Below are 26,803 nucleotides of genomic sequence, written 5' to 3'. Positions count from 1 at the left end.
CTGAAACTAAATATAAACGAAATTTTAGGATGGATTTACTGGAAGACTCTTTATTATAAAACGAAATAAATTATAATACATGTACAATGTAATTTAACTAGTTCTTGGCACCTCAAAATTCACAAGGTTACATAAACCATATTATTAAAATTATTAATTATTATTATTTCTCAATCGACATTTATTGCAATAATAAATAAACTGATTGTATAATTTAAAATTTGAATACAGATATAATTTGTAAAACAATTAAAATAAAATCTTTGTAGAACATTTATGTAAACATAATTCATTTTTAAAAATTATTTTAATAGTACACTTAAACATAAAAATGAAAAAAAACAATAATCATTTTAAGTGAAAATATATCATTTATTTTTAATTTCGACCTAATGTTCGAATGAGATCAGTTTTCCTGATACAATTATTGGAAATATCGAATTACAGTACAACAATTAGTTTCTTTTATTCTTCGTCTTGTGCGAATGTTCGTCTCGTGGTTGTAGGTCTCGATGGCTTTCGTCTATTTGCTGCCGCCTCTTTGTCTTTGGCCGAATCTTTTGGTTTTGGATTTTCGAGATTGTAGAGCTCTTCATCAGTCAATACGCCTTTATACCAGTCGGCACTGAAAAATATAAATACGTGCATCATAAATGTATAATCACTTTTTATAGGAATAAAGCAATTGCAATTGCAATGGATATCTTTAAATATATAAAATATAATATTAAAATGCATATCATGTCATTGCGTGATTTTTTTTATGCGCAAATCTGTTTATCAATGATAATGAGTAAATAATGTTCTGCGACGACAAACGAAAAGGAGATCATTTTTCTAAACTTATATTCTATAAATAATATAGAATTATTTTTTTCTTACCACTCGGGAACATTTCTCGGCCAATCGCATTTTCCTGACGCTTCGTTGAACACCTGTCCCATTTTGCAGCCATTTCTCCTTGGCGTGTCACCGTTGACACATACATAAAAAAACTGACAGTCTTCAGGGTTTGCGTACCTGGGATGTTGCAATGCGATTTCCATAGTTACGTTGGGGCATTGAAAATTGAATACATCTAAATTATCGATATAATTTTATTTAAGCATAATTTACACATAGATATTTTCATAATATATATATTTAAATCATTCAGCAGAGAACGAAACTAAGGCACCATGGTTTTAATCGGTTTTGAGCATATTTTTATTTTATTTTTGAACTTTATTTTCAATTACCGATTTACTCTAAAAAAATGATTTTATAGGGTCGAATATATAAATAACTATGAAAAATTCGAGCTGCAAAAATAAAATAAATCGCTGGCGGTGGGAGTTTAGAACGTTTACCGCGTATTTTGATACGGGTCCAAAATCTCGTGCTCATTTTGGCAATCTAACAAACATTAACATATATCGTATCTATACGTAGATCATGTTGTTTTTTCTGTGGTTTATTATAGCGTACTGATGGCCAGAAATCGTATTAAAGTGATGTAAAAAGAGTGGTAAATTTCTGACAAATTTGTTGTGAAAACGAATCAAATGACCGAAATTAAATTTTGAGAGTTCAAGAGGGAAAAAGTAATTGCACACATTAAGCATAGTTTAATTTATTTACCTTGTGATGAACATCCTTTTTTCTTGGCTTCATCTGGCCACGTGCAAATGCCAGTTTTCTCATTGTACACTAAACCAGCCGGACACGTGATCGCGTTAAATTTACCATCCACGCAGTAATAAAATTTGTCGCAAATTTTTTGATTTTCATGAGCAAAATAACCATTTTGTCTTCGGCAGTGTTCAGATGGTTTAGGTTCCTCTGAAAAAGAAAAAAAAAATTTAAAAATTAATTAAATGTGTTTAATTTAAAAACTCAGATTTCTTCAAAGATTTGACTAGCTTTATTATTTTTTTATATTACAATCGTAATTTACTTTTGTTGTCGAATTTAATAATTTATATTTAAGATTTTAGAAAATTCACTACATTAATTATTTAAGATAAAGAAATTTCTGGATAGTTCTGCAGTCGGTACGTTTTGTTTAGTCGTATACCGTCGAGAATATTGATAGAATATTTATGGAGATACACAAATGTTCTGTATTCTAACAGCTACCACTTTGTTTGGAACTCAAAAAGTTACAAACTAATTTATGTGTAAACATAAGATCGATTTATTATCGAATATAAAAACTGCCATGGTTTTATTTATCATCTCACAAATGTTTATTAACACATTGGACAATACTTGGTATTTTATAAACCATATTATATGTAGTATGCCAAAAGTCGTTTATTTCTATTATTGTAATATTTGTATTTTTTTTTTCAACAGCGTTATTAAACTTGTTAAAATAGTTTTATATACATTGATACAGTATTTCGTAGATAATAACAAATGTATGTGTTGTTAAAATGTTATTAGAGTGCATGCAATTTGTTAAAAATATAACATCAATCATATCTTGCTACGCTAAGAAAATATTATTTCGAAAATGTTAAATCATTAGATTAAATTAATTCCTTGTCAGACCTTAATAAATCTTCTAAATAATATGATAAGTAATCGTCGATTCATCATCCACCTCAATAACGATACAAAAAGTAAGAAGACAACGCTTAACAGTTTTTCCTCAAGGTTCTTCTTTGGCTCCACTGCTGTTTACTCTATATATTAGTGACTTACTAAGACAGTTTTCAAGCAATTCATATACATGGAGGATATATGTATCGCAAACCAGGATGAATATCTTGAGACCTTCGCAAACACGCTCAGTTCAGATCTCCAAAATATAAACAAGTTCTTAAAACAATAAAGACTACCCCAGAATACAGCTTGGAAATTATTTACCGAGAAACCAGGCTAAGCAAGCACTTCACCCAAAATATTTGGACTTCACTCTAGACAGGACAATATCCTTTAATTAACCAACGTTGAGTCTAAGATCGAATCCCTTATCAATATAATTAAAAAAATGATAGGTACAGATTGGGGAATTAACTTCTGAAAACTGAGAACTTCCACTATCGCTTTAGTCTACTCTGTAACTGAATTGTCTGTTCTCTGGTTTGGTTAAATAGCATAGATGCCAAGAAGGTGGATACCAAACTCAATTAAAGCATGCACATTATATCAGACACAGTAAAGACCACCCCCATCAACTGGTTACCTGTTCTTAGGCATCATCCTTTCTCCTCAGAATCGTTTGCAGATATCGTTGCTTAAATTGTGGTCAAAACTCAGCAATAATATGAACATTCTACATTTTGTAAAAACCAAATCACGCAAACTTATGTGGGAAACCGCTATTGAACTCAACACTGTTAAATATGATGCAATACAATGCTTGAAAGATGAATGGAAAAATCCGAGCTAAGTAACTCTTCTCTCATTAAGAATCTACCGAGCAAACAGGTTGGCTTCATTCTACCAAGGAGATCTGAGCAACCATAAACCGATTGCGCACAGGTCATGAAATAATGGGATACCCTTATGCATATACGAGGCATTACTCCTAACCTATGATATGACTGCGGTCAGGGCCGCATTTAGGGTGGGGGGAAGCACTGGCTACAACTGCTCCGGGTGCCAGTTTTTTTGGGGGTGTCAAAATTTTGTGGTCATTTTGCTCACTTGTGAATTATTGATCTTTTAAAACTATTTTAAAATTATTATTTTTTTGTTTTTAATAACGGTATCATAAATTAATGTTAATGTATTTAACTTATTAATATATATTATTAATGTATTTATAGCAATATAGTTATCAGCGGTCAAAAATAATATTAATATACCTAATATTATTTATTTGTTATTATCGCGTGCGGCGTGCGGTGGCGTGCCTACTACACAAAAATAGCATTGATTTCAGAATATCTAAAAGGTTTATGAGGATCTATCTCATATATTTTCGTGGGTAGGTCTCTTAGAGGAGCCTCAACCAAAACATAGAACGTATCACGCAAGATTGCCCTAAGAAAAAGTTAGAAGGAACGCTCGAGGACATTTTTAATACGACCCCTGAAGCTATTAAATGGGTGAAAAGTTTGGATATTTATTTATAACTTGTTTATGTTATTATACTGTCGTTAAATACATCTTACCGCTTGACATATTATTACTAATGCTATCTCTGTTTTGTCACCTGCTTATTACTATTCATAAATTATACATATTGATAAATTGTCTATGCCATACGAAAAAATTAATAAATCGCTTAATTAAACGTTGAACGACTAATAATGTACACAAAAGTTGCCTTTACACAGCCATATCATAATCATTGTTATAGGTAATAAAATGATATGATAATAAATTGGAATTATTTTGTTGATCGATTAATATATCTAAACGTGTGTATAATACATGTATTCGGGACGCCCGTGCATGAAAATTTCATCCTTGGAAATATTCACCGAAACTTGAATATCGGACGGATAAAATTGTTGCTCATCGTGTTTGATAAAAATAATATGTATGTAATAATGTAGTATTATATTCTCTCGTCGGCGGAATATTGCGGGCACACGTGGATATAATAATAATACATGTTACAATGTCTCTAGCGCATGGTTTGGTTCCACTGCAATATAATATATTGTTATATATTTGTATATGTAATGCGTTATAAGAATACCCATTTAAAAATCGTGCGCATGGAGACAATGGAACCGCACACTATATTTACATATTATTGTTGTATAATAACCGATGCCGCAGTGGCAGCACAGATGTCGTAATACGGGCACTATGTAATATATTATATTACAGTATCGAAACGGTTCGTAATGAGCAACGTAATAATAATAGTGATAATGATAACAATAATATGCGTCTCGCGTATACGACGCGTCTCGTATGCGATACGTATGCACGTTTAACAAACGCACACATTGCGAAACGGAATCGCTGAGTTTATGTTGCTCGTGTACGCAATTCTGGTTGAAAAAACGTGGTAATCCGACAGTCATTACATCTGTACGCGAGCGGGGGGAAACTTCGAGACGAGTTAAAAATTGTACGCGGTGTAAGTGGCGAGATTTCCGAAAAATTCGAAAAACACTATTGCCCGGGAGAGCCGATTTCTAGTCGAATTTTTCGTCGGTTTAACTCAATCGCGCTGCGCGTTCCAACAGAGTTGCCGGTGCCCCACATGGTCGGATTACGCGTGAACAAATGTGTTTCCCCCGACCACAGCTTCCGCTCCAACATCATGCGAAGCGGCGAATCGTTAAGATCGTCGATTCTCGCGGAATGGCGGCGCACGCGGGCGATTTCGTCCCTTGGAAAACGCGCGGATAACATTACTGGAACGCGTCCGAAAACGGTAATACAAAAAACGTGTTACCGTGGCCACCGGTCAACCGTAATTCACCTTCGTGGTGTACGCGTTGCAGTATTGTAGGGCGCGTGCACGATTCGTGTGTACGTGGAAGAGAGTTTTGTTTTGACGAACGAACGGTGTTCGCGAACCGTACCGACGAGACGCGGTCGGAAGACGTTCGCAAGCTTTCTAGACGCACCTGGCACGCCGCTCGTGTATATTTATCATTGCGTAATATTTGCGCGACGAAATTGAAAACGGCGTGACGCGGACGCACTGTCGCGCGGGCGCGCACGCTTAACGTGCTATAATTATACGCGGAGTCTCGACGGGCTCGAAAAGGTACGCCTAAAATAAGACGCGGTCGCGCGCGCCGTTCGCGTCACACACGCCATCGGCTCGGCGTCGGTGCTTGTCTTTTATTTATTATTATATTTTTATTTTTATTTTTTTTCTTCGGCGGTTTTTTTTTTTTTTTTTTTGGCACAACTCTTGAACCGCTCGCATCGCACGTAATAATAATAATAATAATAATAATAATAATAATGTATATTTAAGCGCGCGTACGACGGGATAATAATATACGAGAAAATATCGACACGATGACGTAGCGCGTGATCAATCGAACGGCTCGCGCCGGTGACAGTTGCGCTATCGTTCTCGTCACCCCGAACGCAATATACCGTTACCGTTCACGTACAACTGTACGATTGATTGCAGCAATCTACTAGTCGTTTAAGGGATACCGCGTTTACCAGCGGTAACCGTTTTCAACACGTAACACTTCATCCAGGGACCGCGGTAAAAAATAACCCATTGTTTTGATCCGGTTCACCAGAGGTTCCCAACAGCCGGTTATCAGGGGTCCGCGGTCGTGTTCGAAGTGAAAACGGCGAGCACGCAGTCACGAAACACTCGGGCGAAATTATGAACGAAAAGGATACGTTTCACTTGAGATCTCATGAGATTCGAAAATCATTACTGATTTAAATGATTCGTTCTTCGTAAGCATATTATAAACAAATAAATCCCCGGTTCAATTTAAACCTTAGGTAATCGGAAACCACTGCGAATAACAGGGATTTCTATAACGGTTCAATATTACGATTCTTTGGCGATATCGCTTTGCAAACGGTTTCCGCATTATCACTGATGCTGTCGCAGGACAACTATAAATCGACTAATAAACATACAGCAATATAAAACATTATACTCACGTAGAGCGGGTCGCTGCGAACAGTCAATGTTCAGCGGCAGGTCGCATTTCTCTTGCGCCGAACTGTAATCGTTGAACACCATACCATCCGGACACAGTTTCTCGGTGATCTTGTTGTTCGAGCATGCGTAATACTTGTCGCATTGGGTTGCGTCTGCGAAGAAACCGTCCGGTTCGGGGCACTCGCTTTCTAGCTGTTCGCCAGCCGCTTCGCTGTCGTCCTCGATGATTGGCCGCCGGGGTGCGATCGTCGTCGTGGCCGGTCGTTTCCTGTTGGATTGGCCACTCAGAAGAGCGACTGCAGAAACGATATTTGTTCATTTCACTTGTCAAATACGATGACGCGTGTGAACACGTGCCTGTATTGTGTGTGTGTGTGTGTGTGTGTGTGTGTGTGTGTATGTACATTGTAGACCATCGTACAGTGTTTTAGCTTTTAGATGTATTTTTTATTAGGTACAAACGTTCGCGAGTATTTTGTTACCATTCTCCTGCATACACTTATATATTAATATCAAATAATATTCGTATCGCCTATATATATATATATGTGTGTGTGTGTGTGTGTTCATTGTCACATGGAAAAAGCGTACTAGTACACAAAATTTTGAATTCGGGTCAACGACGTTCGTAGAAAAAAACGCGAATCATGTCCGTGGTGGACATCGAGAACAAAAGGGACGAGATTACAAGGAAAACGCGCTTTTTGAGTGACCACTGGTGACTGCTTTTTGCGAACAAAAAGGAAAACGGTTTTTCTTTCGCCCTCCCCCCCCATGCCCTCTTCAAAATATTACGATAATTGTAACAGTATGTTTCCGACATTGTCATGCGAACACTGTCGGTGCACGTACACTCCATATACATTGTATGATACGCGTATATAGGCGATGTCGCACACCGCCGACCGTTCAAAAAAAAACTACACTCCCAACTGCTGTTGTTTCTTTTCCATTGTGTGTAGGATGTTCTCATCGGATACTACGTGTGCAGGTATAACATTAATATGTGGTGCGTACGTGCGCGGTTTGAAAACCGTCCGGATAGTCACGATTTCATAACCGTAATTTTTTGGATACGGCCAAAGATTCACCACCGAACGATTAATTTTTACAACAGTTTTATATAATACATGTGTTCGTGTACATACGACGATGCATTATGTACGTATAATAATAATAATATACTAAATACGTGTATTAACGCGTACGGTGTTTCGAATGTAAAAGATATTTTTAATCGCCGCGCTATCCGGCAGCTCAGACCACTAAGAATTCACAGTGTTCTCCTAAATTACATCGCGACTACGTTACTTGGATATGGTCCAAAGCAATAACACATTGCTGCACGGTAGGAAAAGAAAAAAGTTTAATGGCCTGAAGGCGATTGACACGGTGTCGATATTATTATTTTTGCGTCGACTATATTATTATTATTATTATTATTATTATTATTATTATTATTATTATTATCATTATTATTATATCATTGAAACAGACACTTATACGTATGTATGCGCATACGCATACACTCGCACACGCAGACGTCGTTACAATAATGAACGGAATGCGATGTGTATTTCAACACCACACCCTTTATTGTGTGTGGTGGACGACCGCGAAAAGAAAAAAATGTATAAATCGTTTAAACACGCTGACGAACCCCCAGAGTACTTATTGTTCCGGATTTTTTCTAGTACATACAAACATGTTTTTATACGTACAAAATAAAAAGTAAAATTGGAAAAAGTTGATTTATTTCGAAGGTTTCTTTTATTATTGACTATTTAGAGGGGTATATCAAGGTCAAGTGATATAAAGCATTACTGGGTACCAGTCACGAATTTGCGTGTCTGCTGGGTTCGAGTGAATACTGTTTATTTATATACATATATATATATATATATAACAAAGTTATAGTTATTTCAAGGGAAAGAGAGAATTTTTCGCTCATTCCGTGTGTTCTCGAGAAACGATTTTTGATTAATATTATTATTTTTAATTTTTAATTGAGATATGTAACCACATAATTCTAATTATAATAATGCTCTATCGACTAAACGGTTATTCTGAAACAAGAACAGTCTTATGAACTATACGTACACCCACTTTAATGTATATTCTGTTGGCATGTCACTTCATACAACAATAAACCCGAATTTATAAATTTTCCAAGAAAACATCAAAACTATAGAATAATGTTAAACAATAATTACTACACTTTCTATGGGATAAATGTTTGTATGTTGAACACCTTTTTACAAATATGTATACATATATATATATACCAGTGGCGTATTTGAAGGGAGAGCGATAGGGGCAATCCCCCCCCTCGAGAATTTTTGAACTATGAACATTTTTATATAAGTAATGGGTATTTTATTAAGAAACAAAAATTATGATTTATTTTATAATATTACTAGATTTGAAAACGTTTCGAATTTTACACTAATTTAAATAATGCAAAACGCTAAATTTTTCATAATGTTTTAACTGTCAATAACGGTAAACGGAAAATTTTTAAAACGTTTAAATTTGTATAACGTTTAAACGCTTAAATTGAATAACGTTTAAATTATTTATAGCGTTAAACGCTCAATTGCTTATAACGTTTATATAACGTTTATATTCGTTCCATAACGATAAATAATATATATTATTTTGATTGAAGACCCAGTCCATACTTAGTGAAAAATTAGATAAAACACAAGAGAAACTTTCAAAACACAGATATGTGTTAAAAAATAACTACACAAAAGACCATTCCAAGTGGATCCGACATTAGATTAAAAAAAAAAAACACAAATATTAAGGATTCACCTGATATAAATATAACCAAAAATTTTACTTGTAAATTTTGAGCCTGAATTAAAGAAAAAAATTGAGTCGTTCTCCCCCCTAGAAGTAAGTCTAAATACGCCCCTGATATATAATGTTTTAAAAGCTATGAAATGGAAAATAATGATACAAATTCGATCATAGTCCTCGAACTGTTTTACGTTAATATTGTTAATGTTAAACATTTAGGTGCAATGTCGATATTTTATAAGAAACAACACAACGAACGTATACAATTATAAAAATTAAATAATAGTTTAAGTATAAAAACGTAAAAACAACTATGATAGTTATAATAATCGATAAACGCGGTGTTAAAACGGCATGGCTGTAATATGAGATGATTTGCACGGTATAAAATGTACGAAACAAAACTAGAAACACAGAGTTATTTTAAAATATGTACGATAGCGGCGAGAAATTCTATATTATATTGCACTTTCTTTTCATTGTATTTTATATTATTGTTTTCTCTCTTTACCGTGTACGATTAGAGCGCATTATTTACTATATTATACATTAGGTATACATATATATGTTTAGATAAATTTAACAAGCGAATATACGACTTAATTGATTCATTATGCTACTTACTGTGGCAAAAAATAATGGCGACGAGTCTTACGTCCATGTTGTACGTGCGGTTTGTAGACCTTTCAGTCGCGAATGATTGTGAGCGATGCAGGTACGAACGAACACCACACACACACACGAAATAAAATAATAATAATAGTAATAATAATAAAGTAACCAGCGTTATGTATTCACCTTCGTTCCGAGAAAACCACTTCTCAGTTCTCTCCCGCGTAGTAAAACCACACCAGCCATTAATGACGGCTTTAGGCGATAAAAACATGATTTTTTACATTCGATGGATTCTAATATAATTTTATTCATAACACTGTTCATATTATGTGGCGGTGCTGTTGATATTAGTTTCAATAATAATAATAATAATATAACGTATTATGTTATTACAATATATTATGTTTTAACGTTCGATAGGATTTTCTTGAACATTTTTTTTCCCCTCTTACTCTATTGTAATTGTTTTTTTTTTCATTCGATAACACCGAGAGTTGTTAACAACGGAAGAGTGGAAACATATTTCATAACACTGAAATCGACGATAAGAGAAAGAGAACAGTAGTGTACAGGAAGAGGTGATAGTGAGAAAGTCGATTATGTGGTAAAATAAAAGTCAAATTTAAATGTCTTTGTATACAGGACTTTTATTCGGAACATACATTACCATTAAATCTCTGAAATATGATTTCTTTTTTTTGCGTGTTTTGCCTTGCACACAGCTTTATAGCCGAACAATATAACATTACATAGTAACTAAATACCCGAAGTTTTACAATGATTTATTTGGTTTAAAAAAAATTGCTATGTATGGATAAATTTTAATTATTTAGCTTCACAATATTTAACGGATATTAAAAGCTTATAATATTACAATTTTATACCATCTATTTAATAACATTTTTCGTCCTACGTCTGAACTAAAAAAAATTGCCTTAAAAATATTATATTTTTTTTTACATACTAAACATTATGTTTTTTTTTTAGTGGTAAGCTAGTTTAAATGACAATTATATGATTTTATTTAGTCTTAAAGATAAAATACGGTTGCCTTTGTGAAATCAACTAGAAAAAGCATTTTTTTTTCTACAATAAGATAAAAACGAATAGCATATATTGTAACCGTATATAGTCGTATAGAATTAAAAACAAAAACAAAAAAAAAATGTTATATAAATACATTCAGCCGAGAAACAAAAAAAAAAAAAAAACGAAATAAATAAGGCACAAATTACAGAAAATGGTAAAAAAAAAAATATCTAACTTATAATATCCAATACAATAATAATAAGCTATGTATTACCTATCGAAATTATACAATTTGTTGAAAACGCCAAACAAATAATATGTATAGACTATTTAGGACAACAATTTATTTTAAAGGTATGTAAAGAATGAGATTTTGGTTTTGTAATTTGTCTTCCAATCCTTGCCCTAGTTAATTATACGCATAACACTTATATTTTATTGATAATATTTTTTTTTAACTCATAACAAAACTAAAAATGCAATAACTATTATTTTTTTTTTAAATTTTTTTATTTTTTACTCCAAACAAAATACTATACATTGAATTTTCTACAGGCAATTTGTTTAAAATGTATACACATATAATGGCTTAGCCTCTAAGCATAATTGCACGTAAACCAGCCAGGATTACAATATGTAGAGACGCGGAAGATCAAAAGTTTTTATTTAAGATGATTTTTACTTAAGACTTTTGATCAGCCTTGCACTATATATTATTATTATTATAATATATAACAAAATATTTACGAATAACTAATCCAACACTATGCATTGTTCAACGATTTTTTTTTTTTTTACTTACATAATATTTAATAGTCTAGGCCTATGGTAAATGAACACTCATTTTTGTTATAATTATTATTACAAATTGATTCATTTGAAGTTTTGGGTGACATTTTTATTTAGCGTTTTATTTTACCGATCTTTAATCTAAATTTTCAAAAAATTCGCATATATAAATAACTAATAAAACTATCAATAACAATAACAGCTATACATTTTTAAAATTTTTAATAATGAGGTTTATACGTATTCATTATACGCAATTTTTTTTTTAATTAATTGATTTTTTTTTTATACAGGGACATTGACGCAATGAGTGATTATTATTTAATTTATTGTAAATTTTTTAAAATTTTTAATAGTAAGTGTGTCGTTCGACCCATCCTCCTGGATGAGTCCTGAGCCAAAAACGCCGACTTTCATCATAAACAAATATGACTACGGCGAAAGGTAAAGCAGGGAGCCACCATTCGGCTTTTACGGGATAGGTCTTGAGCACCTCTGTCATACCTGGGCAGTAGGATACAAAACAGGCAGCTAATGTTTCGAAAACTATTCCGAAATTCAAAACCCAATTATCCATACCTTGATGTAAAATGGAATTATAACGAGTCTTGCAAATAATTAAATCAGCCCATTGAACTACAACAATAGCTATAAAGAAGGCAGTATGGCAGGTATATTCTAATTCTTTTCTATGCGTAAATGTCCATTCTTGGCCGTATGAGTCCTCTAAATCGTTTACCGACTTGGAATCCCATTCATTACGTATTCCAATTAATCTTCCAGGTAACCATCCACATTGCGCCATAATGACAAAGTATGAGAAAAATCCAGCGACCGCTTCTATCACACCGATTTGCCCATAAGCGACGAATATAAGTTTACCATTAACCAATTTGTCGTTTGCCGGATTCCTGGGATGTCTCAACATAATATCGGATTCTGCTCTTTCGTAAGCTAATGATATAGCTGGCCACATGTCAGTTCCCAAATCAATACAAAGTACAGCAACAACCCCAAGCGGCAGTGGAATACCGCTGAGAATGAAAAGTAAGAATGGTGTAATTTCTGGAACGTTGGATGCTAATGTATACGCTATAGATTTTTTCAAGTTATCGAAAATAAGACGGCCTTCTTCTACTCCAGTTACAATAGATGCAAAATTGTCGTCCAATAATATCATGTCAGCTGTCTGTTTGGATACATCTGAACCCGTGATACCCATGGCTATACCAATATCCGCTTTCTTTAAAGCCGGAGAATCATTTACACCGTCACCAGTTACAGCTACGATAGCTCCCAAATTTTGACATCCTTCAACAATATTTAATTTTTGTGTTGGTGAAGTTCGAGCGAATACGATTTCTCTATTCGTTCTTAACACATGTTCCAATTCTTCAGTTGACATATCCCTCAGTAATGAACCTTGAATAACAATAGTTGTAGATTCTCGTGGATCTAAAGATGATACTGGCACACGACGTCTTTTAGCGATGTCTTCAAGAGTTTCAGAGCCTTCTGTTATAATACCTACAGCCTTTGCAATAGCTTTAGCTGTCACAGGATGATCACCAGTTACCATGATAACACGAATACCAGCCGAACGACATTTTGCGACAGCATCTGGTACACCTGGTCTTGGAGGGTCAATCATAGACATAAGACCTAAAAATCTTAAATCGGTCAAAGGGAAATTAGGTGGATCGGTGGTAAAATTAAAACCAATTGGGAATTGCTCTGGACTCAGGAAAAGATCACAAAATCCCAGCACTCTCTCACCATAACTTCCTAGTTGTTCAATAATCTCGTCCATTTCTTGTCTGATGTTATCATCTAATTCAACAACACCATCGCCATATCGCATTCTACTACAACGAGCTAATATTCTCTCTGGAGCCCCTTTCATAACCAACAATTGGCCTTTTGACGGTAAAGCGTGAATTGAAACTTGAAATTTATCGGAAGAATTAAATGGAATTTCAGCTACCTTTTTGTGTTGTTCACGAAAAGCCATAACATCCCCCACAGCAAGCTCGGAAAATTTTATTATAGCTGCTTCAGATGCGTCACCCATGACTTCTCTTTTTAACACAGGTGTATTATCTTGTCCACAGATAAATTCAGCTCTACTACAAAGACATCCACCTCTAACGAGGGATTGGTAAGCTTTAGTGTTCCTAGCCTCTTCTGTTACACCAGTTGGATCCTTGAAATAGTCGACCTCAATAATTTCCTTATTATAACTTAAATGTGTTACAGTCATACGATTTTGGGTCAGCGTACCAGTTTTATCAGAACAAATTGTAGAAGTAGATCCAAGAGTTTCGACTGCTTCAAGATGTTTTACTACACAATTTTTTGAAGCCATTCGTTTTGCTGTTAATGACAAACATACGGTTACGGTTGCAAGAAGACCTTCTGGTACATTGGCAACAATTATTCCAATCAAGAATATGAAAGCATCTAACCAATGGTAACCAAGTAAGAATGCCATTATGAAAAATGATACGCCTAAGAAAATAGCCCAAGCTGAAATCAAATGCATAAAATGGTGAATTTCATTAGCAATTGGAGTATCTCTTTGTTCCAGCCTTGTGGTCAGTCCTGCGATACGTCCCATTACGGTGTTATCGCCACAGAGTATCACAACCGCTTTTGCAGTTCCTTCAACAGCATTGGTGGAAAAGAAAGCCAAATTGGTTGCTTCTAGTACTTGTACTTTGGATACGGCAGAATCTCTAGGTTGGGGTTCAGTTTCTCCAGTTAAAGATGAATTGTCTACCTTGAAGTTATGACTCTCAATAATACGGACGTCAGCAGGAACGCGATCACCAAATTTCACTTCCACAATATCACCTTTTACCAGTTCTGAGCTTAGTATGTTTTTCCGTTCGCCATCTCGCACAACATTAGCATATTGTGGTACCATGTTCTTAAACGAGTCCATAATTCTCGAGCTTTTTGCTTCTTGACTGTAAGCAAAAACGCCTGTTATTACGCAAACAAGTACTAATACCGTACCCAACCATAGATTGTCTTCCTGGGGTTCTTCAGAAGTGGAATATTGAATACCATATGCCAGGAAACACAGGGCCGCACCTGCCCATAACAGGATTGAAAATCCTTCAAACAGGTGCTTTAATAGGATAATCCACGCAGGAGTCCTTTTAGGTGGGGTTAAAGCATTAGGTCCATCCCTAAGCAATAGTTTTTTAGCTTGAGAGGTTGTTAAACCTCTCTCAGGATCTGTCTCATAACGAGCATATACCTCTGGCAACGGTATCCGGTGATCGTTTAAGTCGATTTCTTTTTTGAGATCGCTCATTTTGGCACCTTTGGTACCACCGCTTTCCGCCTCTTTGGAACCCATTTTGGACAGAATATAAGGGACTTTTTTTTGTAAAAATACAATTAAAAACTGTTAACGGTTTCAAAAATATTTGTAGGAATTCATGATTATTATTATTATTATTTTTACAAAATATATAAATACACTAACTAATTGGAATAACGAATTTACGCCAACAACTTATAATATTACTTATAACGACCTTTTCATTTGATTACAAATAGGCGATTCGATCTCTATTCTGTGATCGAGATAATCGATTATGACTAAGAGGTTCATTTTTCAAAATATTAAATAATATCACAGACTTAGAATAAAGTGTGACTCCGATTTTCCGAAGTGTGTATGTGTGTGTGCTGTTGTTATTCTGGATCAGCGTGGATCAAGACGTCTTGTCCCGCATGATGGTTTTCTGCCCAAAAAAAAAAAAAAAAAACAAAAATAAAATAAAGTAGCAATATATTTTAATTCAGTAAATTTATAAATGAAAACTACTATTGCTAACATTTGAACGTTATTATAATTGTTATCCTAATTTATATTTAAATACACTTGAAGACAATACCGAAACGCGATACATTTGATTATCTTGCCAAATTTCTTTTTTAAATTGCTATTACTCGGAAACTTACAATTTTTGTGAAAAAGACATTTATCGATTTAAATTTTCAATTATTTAAATTATATGTATTCAAAAATTAATTTATTGGTACGTTTGTTACTAATTTATCCAAATATTATTGTTTGGCTAACTGTATTTATTGAACAAATATATGGAAATTCAATGTTATAAAATATATAAAAATATTGGTGATAGAATTAATTTTTTTTTACAGAATTTGTACAGATTTGACATTTAATTAATTTTAATTGATTAACGCTTTTTTTATATCACAAACGTAATATATTAAAATTAAAAATAATTATGAAATGTCGAATAAAAAAAAAAAAATTTTAATCCATCATTTTTGTTGTATAGTTAGTATATAAAGTTCATAAATGTAACTTGCGAAAACAAATTAATTATACAGTATATTTTTATTTGATTCTTGAGAAAACAAATAACTTAAGTTATCAACAATATATTATACTTTATGAAAACAAAATATTTTTTATGATTTTATACTAAAATGATGTAATCGAAGTTTTAGATAATACGTTTATTTGTTTAACATTTAAGATAAATTATAATATTTTTAAAAATACTAATTCTTTATTCGTTGTAATAGAAGAAGTAAAAATATTCAACATAACATATGTTAAATTACGATAATCATATCAAATTATTTTGTCTAAAAAATTGTACTTTAGTTAATTTTACCACTAAGTTAAACAAATTTATTTAACTAACAATTATTTCACAAGCCATTACATTCGGTTCTTAACAATTAATTTCTTTCATTTGAGAGTTTATTTTTAATTTATTCTATAGTAAACATAAAATGTATTTTTATAAAAATTAAAAGAAAACTTTTATTTTCATATTTAATAATTTGAATAAAACTAATGATGACAAAAACTAAATTGGATTATGCACTTTCATAACTACATTAAATCACGTTTTTTTTTTTTACCACGAACATATAGTAACTGGAAAAGCTATTATTGATGACTAAATAACCATGAACTTCCGTCTGAGTATTCGATTAATTCAATCTAGTTATCCCTAGTATATTTTAATTTCTATTTAAAGAACCATAACCAAATTAATGTCTATCTAGAATATAGAAAGTATAAGCGCATGTTGAAAAATCGAATTGTTTGACTGGAAATATTACGTCAACTATTTTAGGTTAAGACGAATAGTTGGCTCAGCCGCAGTGCGGACCTACACGCCACATTTACCCTCTGCGCCGGCCCACACGCATGCCACTCCGTTCCATCAGTCCCCTCGCCCAGACCTCATTCGCCCACTGCTGCGACCTATTTTACCACCCGTTTCGGCACTAGCGCGCTCACCGTTCGATAACAGCACACCGTTTTCACACACACGTCAACTTTAACAATAATAGCAGAAAAAATATGTCGACTTTAAGATTATGTAAAAAAAAAACGAAGTTTAAGAAAATATCGTTAGACAATTATGTGACAAAAAATTACCATACGTCAACACACAATGTTATATAACATAGATATTATACAGTTGTTACACAACAGTTGTATATTATGCAGAAAAATAAATTCGGGCATAAATTATTATTACGACAGTTACTCACCAATTTGTCTAGGGTATCCAAATGATGAATATAATCCTGGTATATATATATATATATTTATATAGTGAACCGATGAACAGATGTTGTCAGAGAACGAACACAACTGAGTCGCACTTATAGTTAACAACGAATAAACAATTTAACAAACTTAAAAAAAAAAAAAAAAAGCCGGACTAAATAAATGCGGGATGGTCTGAGTTTCGGGGATCGGGATAAGGCAAGCAGATGAATCAAAGGAGACGCAGCAGAAGGAATAAAAACGGGGGAAAAAAGGAAAAAGAAAAACCGTCTAGTGATCTTAAAATAAAAGACAGGAAAATCTGTCCGGTACGTTAGAGCGGTTACAATAACGCGGGTCCCGCGGCTCACGGCGGCAGCAGCTGAACTCCTCTCAGGCGGCGTATCGGGCCGGCTGCCGAGGCGACGACGACGGCGCGGGTCTGTCCTGTAAAGTTCTATTCTGGGACGCGCGTGCGCGGCCATTGTGGTGGTGCGACGGGTGGCCGGGAGGGTTTCAGCAGTGGTACGGTGGCGGTGTCGGCGGCGGCGGTCTCCTATGGATCCGTCGGGCGTCCAGGCGCCAGGCGCGGTTGCCATTCCACGCCCCCTCCACCACCGTTCGCTCACGCCACCATCCCTAACCCGTTCACTATCACCCCCCCAGGGGGAGGGGGACGCGTACCCTCAGGCCACCGTCACCGCGACCACCACCCTCTTCCCGCGATACGCCCCATCTCGTCAAGCGGCGCAGAGTCCACCGTCGTCGCACGGGGCATACACACCTCGTGTCAATTTTTTACGGAGATATTTCACGCCGTTGCCGATTAGTGTGCCTACTACTATTACCACCACCACTACTACTACAATTCGCACCCGTCGTTAGGTATTTACATATGCGTATTATTGTACTATGTTGTTATTCTAATGCACATTGATGCGTGCGAATTTAACATAATTTTATACGTTTACTGAAGGTGTGTGTGTGTGTGTGTATGTGCATGTGTATGCGTACAGTATGTAGTACGCGCTTAATATCAAAGTCGGCAGCGGCAGCGGCGGTGGCGGTAACGGCAACGGTAACAGCTCCGACCTCGTCTCGACCGGTTCAGGAATTTGCACGTTCAACCCTGGGTCCATCGACAGTTTTTTATACCGTCCGATAGCGTCGTGCATAAGAGACCGCTGCCACTTGTCATCGGGTTTGTAACAAATGGTCGCGAAGTCACACGGGACGACCCCAAAGAGCTCATTTTCCACGGCCTGAGAGTAAGCCGTCCTCCGGCATGGATCGTCATGCAGTGTCACAGTACGTCGTCGAGACCGATCAACCGCTCTGCCGATCGCGTGTCGTGTTATATCCTCGATGATAATACTTTGTACCCCTGTGTTCCCTGCCTTGCTGTTGTTCGTCTTCCCCTTTCCCCTTATCGGTCGCCCACCACCACCACACACTTTCGGTGTTCACCTTTTCCCTCTAATCCCCAAAACCCTACCACACCGTCCCTTGTCGTGATCGTGTGCCAGTGCCCGGAGAACGGCCGTGGCCCGAACTTATATTGTGCATGCTTATTCGCAATACTAAACGTTGCGTGAATCAAATTTTTACTTTTTTTCAGTAACCCTTCTCCACTCTCTTATCCCGAAGTCCCTATCGTGTTAGTTCATTAGACAAATTTGTTTCTTAATTTTATCATCACTCGTCGTTAATTTTGCACACGATCAAATCATTCGGCCATCGTCGTAATAAAAATCATTATTATAATATCGTCATTTATTACGATTACCAAGTCCATGACCACGTGTTATAACTAATTTTCAAAAAAAAGCTGCGACCGACCGTATGACCGTAAAAATAATAATTATATTAAATTTTAATGTAGTTACAATGACGAATAATTATTATAAATGTAATATAAATGTAACGAATTATTGTTAAAACGTACATAGGCAAGATGTACCATGCAAAACGCGACCGCCGTTAAATTGCATAAGTCGTGCGCCGTATAAATGTTCGCGTCATCATCGAGGTTACAGTCATCCGTTATTATTATAATATGAAAAGGAATTAATTTTCAAAGTTATTTATATATACTATACGCATACGCGTAAAATATATGTAATACACATCATTTTGGTACCTAACCAACATTCTGCGTAATCGTGACTAACAGCCGGCCCGGGTTTTGATTTATATAAAACCTGATGTGCGTCTACGCCTATTTTTATTTATTTATATAAACATGGTAATATCATGGTTAATAATCTGGTGCTTGAAATTCCGATAATATTATATACGATAATTTGAATAAAACGTGCCGCACCTGTAACGATTCGGTAATGATCGATTAAACAATTAATTATTTTCTTATATAGCAATTATTGACGAATAACTAAAAAAAAATTTAATGATAATCCCTTAATAACTTTACAATATATTATACTTTTTTATTTTGTTTTATAATTTGGCAGTTCATTGTATTTTATGTTTAATATTTAACGTCATATACACCATTTCAAAATGTTAATTACTCGTGGGATCGGAACAAAAAATAATTCACAGCAGATTTTAATCGATACATCTCTCAAGGGATTCTATTGAAATTTGGATGTACTATAACAATATATATACATATATACTCAATGTATTGAAATCAGAAAATATTTTCGAGTATTTCGCGCCACGGCACACCAATAAAAAAAAAAAAAAAAAATGTATTGCTATAAAATCATAGTACTTGATTCAGTATATACATCAGAATTTCAATGCATATTACGAAACGATAAATCGTGTTCGAGGAGCAGGTAATATATTTTGCGCGCGCGCGTGTGTGTAAACTCCAATCCAGTTTTTTGCAGATGATAATCAATAATGTTTTCGTGGTCTTCTAAATTATAATGGAGGAAGTTTGAAAAATAAACAGTCATATACAAGCCATCGTGCAAGCCACTATACTGCATAACATAATGACCGTCATAAATAGGAAATTTTGAACTACAGTAAGTTTATTGAAATCAAAAAAGAAATGATGTAATTCAAAATGTGAAACGGAAAATAATAATTTACCGGTGGGAGGGGAGAGTCACTGGGTCATCGTAGTCGTGTTTAATTTTCCACGCGTGTACGCAAATATTGACAACATTAAATTAAATGGCTAAAACAAACACGTCACGTATATATTACGTGTGTACGTTACAAAGTTTAAGGAAAAGTCTTCAAAATTGAACAATATATTATACGTTGTGAGCGTATGTAAATACGTGTCATAATAAATTAAAAATGTTTGCTCGAAAAAACACTCGAGATTTACGAACGATACGTGTTTGTCAGAAACGCTATATACTTCAAACGTATTTTCAAGTTTTCGTCGTTTTCGCGTTCAACCCGACTTCGTTATTTCAAACGCTTCACAAGCCGGTGGCACGTGTCGTCGTTTTCGTTTTCACCCGAAATGCAAACACGTCGGTTATATCGCGGACACGTATTAAACCTAATTTATGTATACAATATTGCTGCGCGTTTCGCGGACTCTTAAATTATTTTCCATACCTTTTATATGCACACAAGGAACAAACAAAATGCTTTACAACGCATTTATTAATATGAGTCCGGCCGAATCTTTCTATTACACCCTGTACCTATATATATATTATAGGTAGGGCTGTATTGTAAATCCAATCGACCCTTTAGTCGCCACTTTAACGATGGTTCTGGCGAGAAGCTTGAGGGACGCGTATATATATATAATAAAGAGTTTGTGCGTGTAAAGGTAGGTGCGTACACATCGTTACCCGTGCGCGCAGACAGTGGTGACGATGACGGAATCAGCAGCAGCAGCAGTGCAAGCGAGGGTTGATGGCGGCGGCGGCTTAACAGCTGTAGTACGCGTCGTAGTCGGTAGTTGGTAGGGCTGAACAGCAAGGACAACGCCGCCGGCACCGACGTAAAATCAATACAGCTTCTAAAACCAGGCTAATAACTTGACCCTTCAGCTGGAGTCTACATCTAACGATATGCACACGCGCGTACTACACACCCACACAGATGTATACGTGCGCGCGTGTGTAATACAATAACCGGACGCGTGTAAGCGTGCGTACAATACGATACGTATATGCAAACGTACGCTCCGTACGTACCGTCGCCATGTTTTTCGGTGTATGATCGATTTCGCGTTACATAACAAAAACTTGCAACGATACGTTACGTTATTATTATTATTATTGCTATTGATTCGCGGTAATAATACGGTACCATGCAGACATGGGACTCGCGGGACCCTTCATCGAGCGCGTACGACGATGCCAGGACGTGGAACCAACCGCGGCCGGCAGCTGCACCAGCGGTGAAAGCAGCGGGAAGCACCTCGGTACACCGATGTACGTGATGGCTTCGCTGATTTCCGGAAAAATCGGGTTACCCGTGGCCAAACGCCTTTTGGTCTTTTCAAAATCCCCCTTTGGCGTATAAATAAAATGTGGTGCAGATAAAATCGGTGCTTTCCCGGCGAGCTTTATGTCGCGTCGTCCAACAGAGACTTACTAATACTTATGTATACGTATATATTATGCAGATCCAATGCGTGTCGATAATACATTTTCAATTTTTTCCTAACCCTTGGACAAATCAAACATAATATTTTCTTATGTAAGACGCAGTGGTTAAATAGTATAAGAAACATTGCAATAAGTATATAAATTATCATGGGACGCTCTGCGTAGGGCAGACGCAACTGCATTTTCCCGGGAGGGTCAACGTTAAAAGCGCTCCCTGAGTAGGCATTGATCTCGGTACTAAAATTGTCACGCCGGCTGTACGGTTGATGGCGTTATTTATATGTCTACTGTACCATATATGTATACAGATAACTGCCACTTCCTATCGCCGCGAATTCCTGGTTATTTTTCAGTGATATAGTACTAAAGACAATGTTCGTAAAACATATACAATGTATGTAAAATACAACCCGTTACATAGGTGCTCATGGTCACCGTAAACTATACGGTTTAATAGTTAGATCATCTACATTACTATGGATTAGCTTTAAAATCAATAAACCAGTGCACACATACAAATATTATATAAATTTAACAGTTTCATTAAGCGATTTGAAAACAGATTAATTGTGTAATGTATCTATCATACGTAATTATTATTTTTTACGATTTTTTTAAACCACTGTAAAAACACTATGTCTTCAGTTGACTACAAAGGCGACATAATTTTTTTGCCTCTTTAATTTTACTTTTTTAACGAACGTTGGCTCTATATTTGTTTTGTAAACACAAGACAACTATAAATACCTAGTGATACTTAAAATTCATGAACTCACATTATTAAACTATGCCGTATTTTGTTCTGATTTAGTTAAATTGTTCTCTTGTTGTTTAAACAATATTACAGTATTTTTAATATTTGTGATAATACAATTATTAAAATATTATTAATTTTACACGAGCATACAAAATCCAATATTTGCGTTCTCGTTGTATTTGAAGCTTTCCAAACTCAATTAATTTAAATGAAATAATCAATAATATTAAAATAAAATTTTTTATAAATATATATTTGTATGATTGAAACAAATGTTTTTTTAAATAGATATATAAAAAAATTGATTTTTACAAAATCATTATCTGGTGACAAAAAATAGTACACGGAAGTAACACAAAAATAAATAATAATTACGTATAAAAGCTAAACATTATAGCATATTTTGATACTGCGTAGGTATTATACAACTATGGCTTCTTTTTTAGCAAGCATATTACGATACTATTACATGAAACGAATCAGTAAATGTACCTCCAGAATGTTACATAATAGAAAATTCGAATAAATTATATCAATATAACCATCAGAACTACTAAAATTATCATAAAAAAAAATATGACAGTAAATTATTAATTACAATTTCTATTTTTTGTTATGTAAAATGAAGATTAATCACTAAAATATTTATATTATTATTGTTAACCCAGTGTAACTAGGTAAATAATACCGTAACTTATTTCAATGACTTATTTTAAATACCTTATTAAGGCCAATTTTTATTTTAATAACCTTGCTGTTTCATATTTTAACTTTCTCCGTACGATTTTAAATGCCAAAAACTACAGACATATTTAAATATTATCTAAAGAACGAATTAAAACGTACTTAATAAATAAACACTGATCGTGAATTTTCATTAGAAATAGACCTTGGTAAAAGTAAATTATTAATACAATTTTATACATGGTATATTCATTAGTGGTAAACTAAAAACAAAAATATATATTTATTATAGCAATATTATTTTTAAATATTCAATGCTTTAAAAAAAATAATACTTTCTTCTTTATATATTATATTTATAAATTTAAGTTTACGCGCAGAACAACAACTACAAATACAGCCGTTACTTTGCACATGACTTCACGATGTTATCTATAAAGTATGCATATGCCACATTTTAACCATAAATATGTATGTAAAATAACTCTAAGACTTGAACCTTAAAGTACCCAGTTTATATTAAAAAAAAATACTTGTCTTATATGTACAATTTTTCGTATTTAACGTTATGATGTACTCTACTAAATTTTATATATAAATAAAAACAAGACTTCAAAAACATTTTATATTATTTTCAAAGTCAATTATTTTATTATTATTGTATACTATGTATCATATATAAACTATAAATATTTATTAATCAGTGTATATTTAAGTTATGAATTTATCAATCTTATTTAATTTTTCTTTATTATTTTAGTTCTGATGCAATGGAAATTAAAAACCCAATATTTTTGTTATAACTATCTTCAATTTAATAAGAAAATTACCTTTTTAAATGTGTTTTTAGTAAAAAATTTAATGGAAACTTACATATTAAGCGTTAAATATAAATTAAAGTATTAAACCTGTATTATTATAATTTTTTCTTCTTCCTCGCCTTTCACCCGATTATTTAGAAGCCACAAGATATAATATAAAATATTATAGTGAATGCTTCAAAACCATTGAAAACAATTATAACGTAAAACTATGTTATTATGAATTTATAATTATTTAATCACGTATAAGAATAGTATACAAAGCTAAATTTTCTTTCTCAGAAATAACATAAAATGCCCATAAATAAGTTTATAAATATTACACAATTATAAAGACAATGCATTTTTTGTTTTTTTCAAAAATTATAAAATAAATAACGATTGTGTATTCATATAAACTGTCACATGTTAAGAGTTAATCATAATAATTAATTAAACACTGTAAAAAGTCTTTTGATACTCTCCTTTAATATGTATTTTCTGTAATTTTGAAATATACTGACAAACAACAAATCAATCAAATCAAATCTTTAATGTCTTAATATTTTGTTGTTCTAAACGCCAAAGGACAATTTAAATTTCCTACTTTAAATTCTACCTACTTCTTTCAGTTTGAAAACCGTGTAAAATTGATTTATTTTATATATAATTATTTATCCATGTCATAATATAAATATTAATAATTGTTGAATAATAAAATTGAATGTTATGTATGTTATTTGATTTATGTAAAATACATTAATAGGTATACATTAGGTTTAAGTGGTTATTGTTTAAAATACTAATCACTTACAACGTCTGCACGATCATATTTTTCACGAAATAGCTGAAGAAATATAATATTTTTATCAAAGTGACATTAAAATTTAATGCATTTTGAACTAAAATAAAAGCAATCAAAAATTACAATTTATAATTTCAAATTGCTAAAAATGTAATATTTTTTAATATATGTAAAAAATACAATTTAAACAAATGTAATATAATAATACAAAGTATGTATTGGACGTATACCATATTATAATTAAATACTACAATCAAATGACCATGAGGCACTATGGTATGTTTCGAGAGAAAACACGGAAAATAAAATAGTAAATGGCAATGTAGCTAGTCTTATTTTTAGACAAAATGTAATGTAGTAAATTTAGTACAGTATAACTCTGTTGGTCATATAATAGTTTATTATATTTTTTTTTCATGAAATGTTATTTGTACAATTATTATAAATTTTCAATTAGATATTTAAAGCATATCTAGTTTCCTGTTTCCAATACTTTGAATATTTAAAACATCATATAGGTAGTATAATAATTTTAAATGATAAATATTATTCATTTATACTGAAAAAACACAATAAAATTCTTTTTGGGTGTACAGAAAACGCTATAAACACGAGTAAAAGGTCCTACATAACTATCCACGGGGTAGAAATACTTTATACTATTGATTGACCCGATTACCTCAAAAGTAACGAAATCTATTTTTTTCGAAAGTTACGTACTTGATGCACCACCACAAGCGATTCGCTATAGCTGGAATTCATTGTAATTAATAAGAATAATTTTTATATTGTAATATACTATAATAAATAGTATTTTACCAGCAACTCAGAAAAACTTATAATAAACTCAAATTTGACTAGTATTGATATACTTACTTTTATTATAAATATATATTTATATATATGTGATTATAATTCACCCAAAAATTTTAAAGCTTCGAATTTTATGTATCAAAGAAATTAAATTAATATCATATACCTATATATATTTATTCTTGAAACTTAGGCCAAAAAAAAAAAAAGATCAAATATATATATTTTACATACATTCTTTAAAACTTTCTCTAAAAATAGTTTCGAGTAGTTGATTTTTTATTTTTTTTTTTTTTTTTTGGAAATTGGATTCAAGGAATATTTTTTACAAATCTAAAATAAATTAAATATTAAACATTAATCAAATGAACGGTTATTCTGGTTTATAATACTTTTAGCTATGATTTTTATATACCTAGTCTCTCGGTCTGAAAATGAAATAAAACGTAATTTAATTTTGATAAAATTGAAATTGTGACATTTATATCAATTTATAGTTGAAAAAAAATTGCAATTTCACTACTTTGAAGATGTTTTCATTTGAAAATAATAATTGTATAACTGATCGAAATAGTTGTTTTTTAAATATATTGTGTAAAAGAGAATTTAAAATTAAATTCATAATTAGTTTGCTACATCAATTTAATTAACTTTTCAATGTCACGTCAAAATAGTATTTTGTTTTTTTTATAAGCACTGCTCTATAATTTAAAATGATTAGTCGATTACATTTTAAACAAACGTATTTTCTTATATGATAACTATATAGATTAGGTTAAACATACAAGTACATAATGTCAAAATATTTACATTTTAAAAATGATGAGCATTTTCTATTACATTACAAATACTCAGATTAGATGAACCAATAATAACTAATTTGTGACCTACAGTAAAATATTTAACTCTAGTAATTACACGTGCATATAAATTCTTAGATCAATCATAATATTGCCTATATAATTATTTGCTTAAAACCGAAATTTATAATTGTAATATATATTAGTCGTTAGCTAGTAAGACTATTTCTTTTTTTTAATTATTGC

At 33.1% G+C, this 26,803-nt stretch overlaps 2 protein-coding genes across 2 annotated transcripts; both read right to left on the bottom strand.

The window, feature by feature from the left end:
• Positions 1 to 351: 351 nt before the first annotated feature.
• On the bottom strand, positions 352 to 10,295 carry LOC112687228 (protein obstructor-E-like). Its single transcript, XM_025559817.1, has 5 exons — positions 9,974 to 10,295; positions 6,544 to 6,840; positions 1,621 to 1,821; positions 883 to 1,078; positions 352 to 625 (listed from the first exon to the last, which is right to left on the bottom strand). Exons 1-5 carry the CDS (start codon positions 10,233 to 10,235, stop codon positions 466 to 468), a joined length of 1,116 nt encoding a protein of 371 aa, XP_025415602.1. The 5' UTR covers positions 10,236 to 10,295; the 3' UTR covers positions 352 to 465.
• A 1,186-nt stretch (positions 10,296 to 11,481) lies between these two features.
• Positions 11,482 to 17,767, bottom strand: LOC112687227 (sodium/potassium-transporting ATPase subunit alpha-like). Its single transcript, XM_025559816.1, has 2 exons — positions 17,345 to 17,767; positions 11,482 to 15,540 (listed from the first exon to the last, which is right to left on the bottom strand). Exon 2 carries the CDS (start codon positions 15,147 to 15,149, stop codon positions 12,132 to 12,134), a length of 3,018 nt encoding a protein of 1,005 aa, XP_025415601.1. The 5' UTR covers positions 15,150 to 15,540; positions 17,345 to 17,767; the 3' UTR covers positions 11,482 to 12,131.
• Between the last annotated feature and the right edge of the window lie 9,036 nt (positions 17,768 to 26,803).

This window comes from Sipha flava, unplaced genomic scaffold, assembly GCF_003268045.1.
Source record: "Sipha flava isolate LNK unplaced genomic scaffold, YSA_version1 337_pilon_pilon, whole genome shotgun sequence".
NCBI lineage: Eukaryota > Metazoa > Arthropoda > Insecta > Hemiptera > Aphididae > Sipha > Sipha flava.
This window is presented reverse-complemented; position numbering and strand designations above follow the sequence as displayed.

Bases quoted from the DNA above. Each gene is read 5' to 3' on its own strand.
- LOC112687228 (XM_025559817.1), bottom strand. From the start codon at position 10,235: ATGTTTTTATCGCCTAAAGCCGTCATTAATGGCTGGTGTGGTTTTACT. The intron at 6,841-9,973 runs GTAAGTAGCATA...TCGTTTCTGCAG, and splicing joins CGCCATTATTTTTTGCCACA to TCGCTCTTCTGAGTGGCCAA. The intron at 1,079-1,620 runs GTAAATAAATTA...TCGATAATTTAG, and splicing joins AAAAGGATGTTCATCACAAG to ATGTATTCAATTTTCAATGC.
- LOC112687227 (XM_025559816.1), bottom strand. From the start codon at position 15,149: ATGGGTTCCAAAGAGGCGGAAAGCGGTGGTACCAAAGGTGCCAAAATG.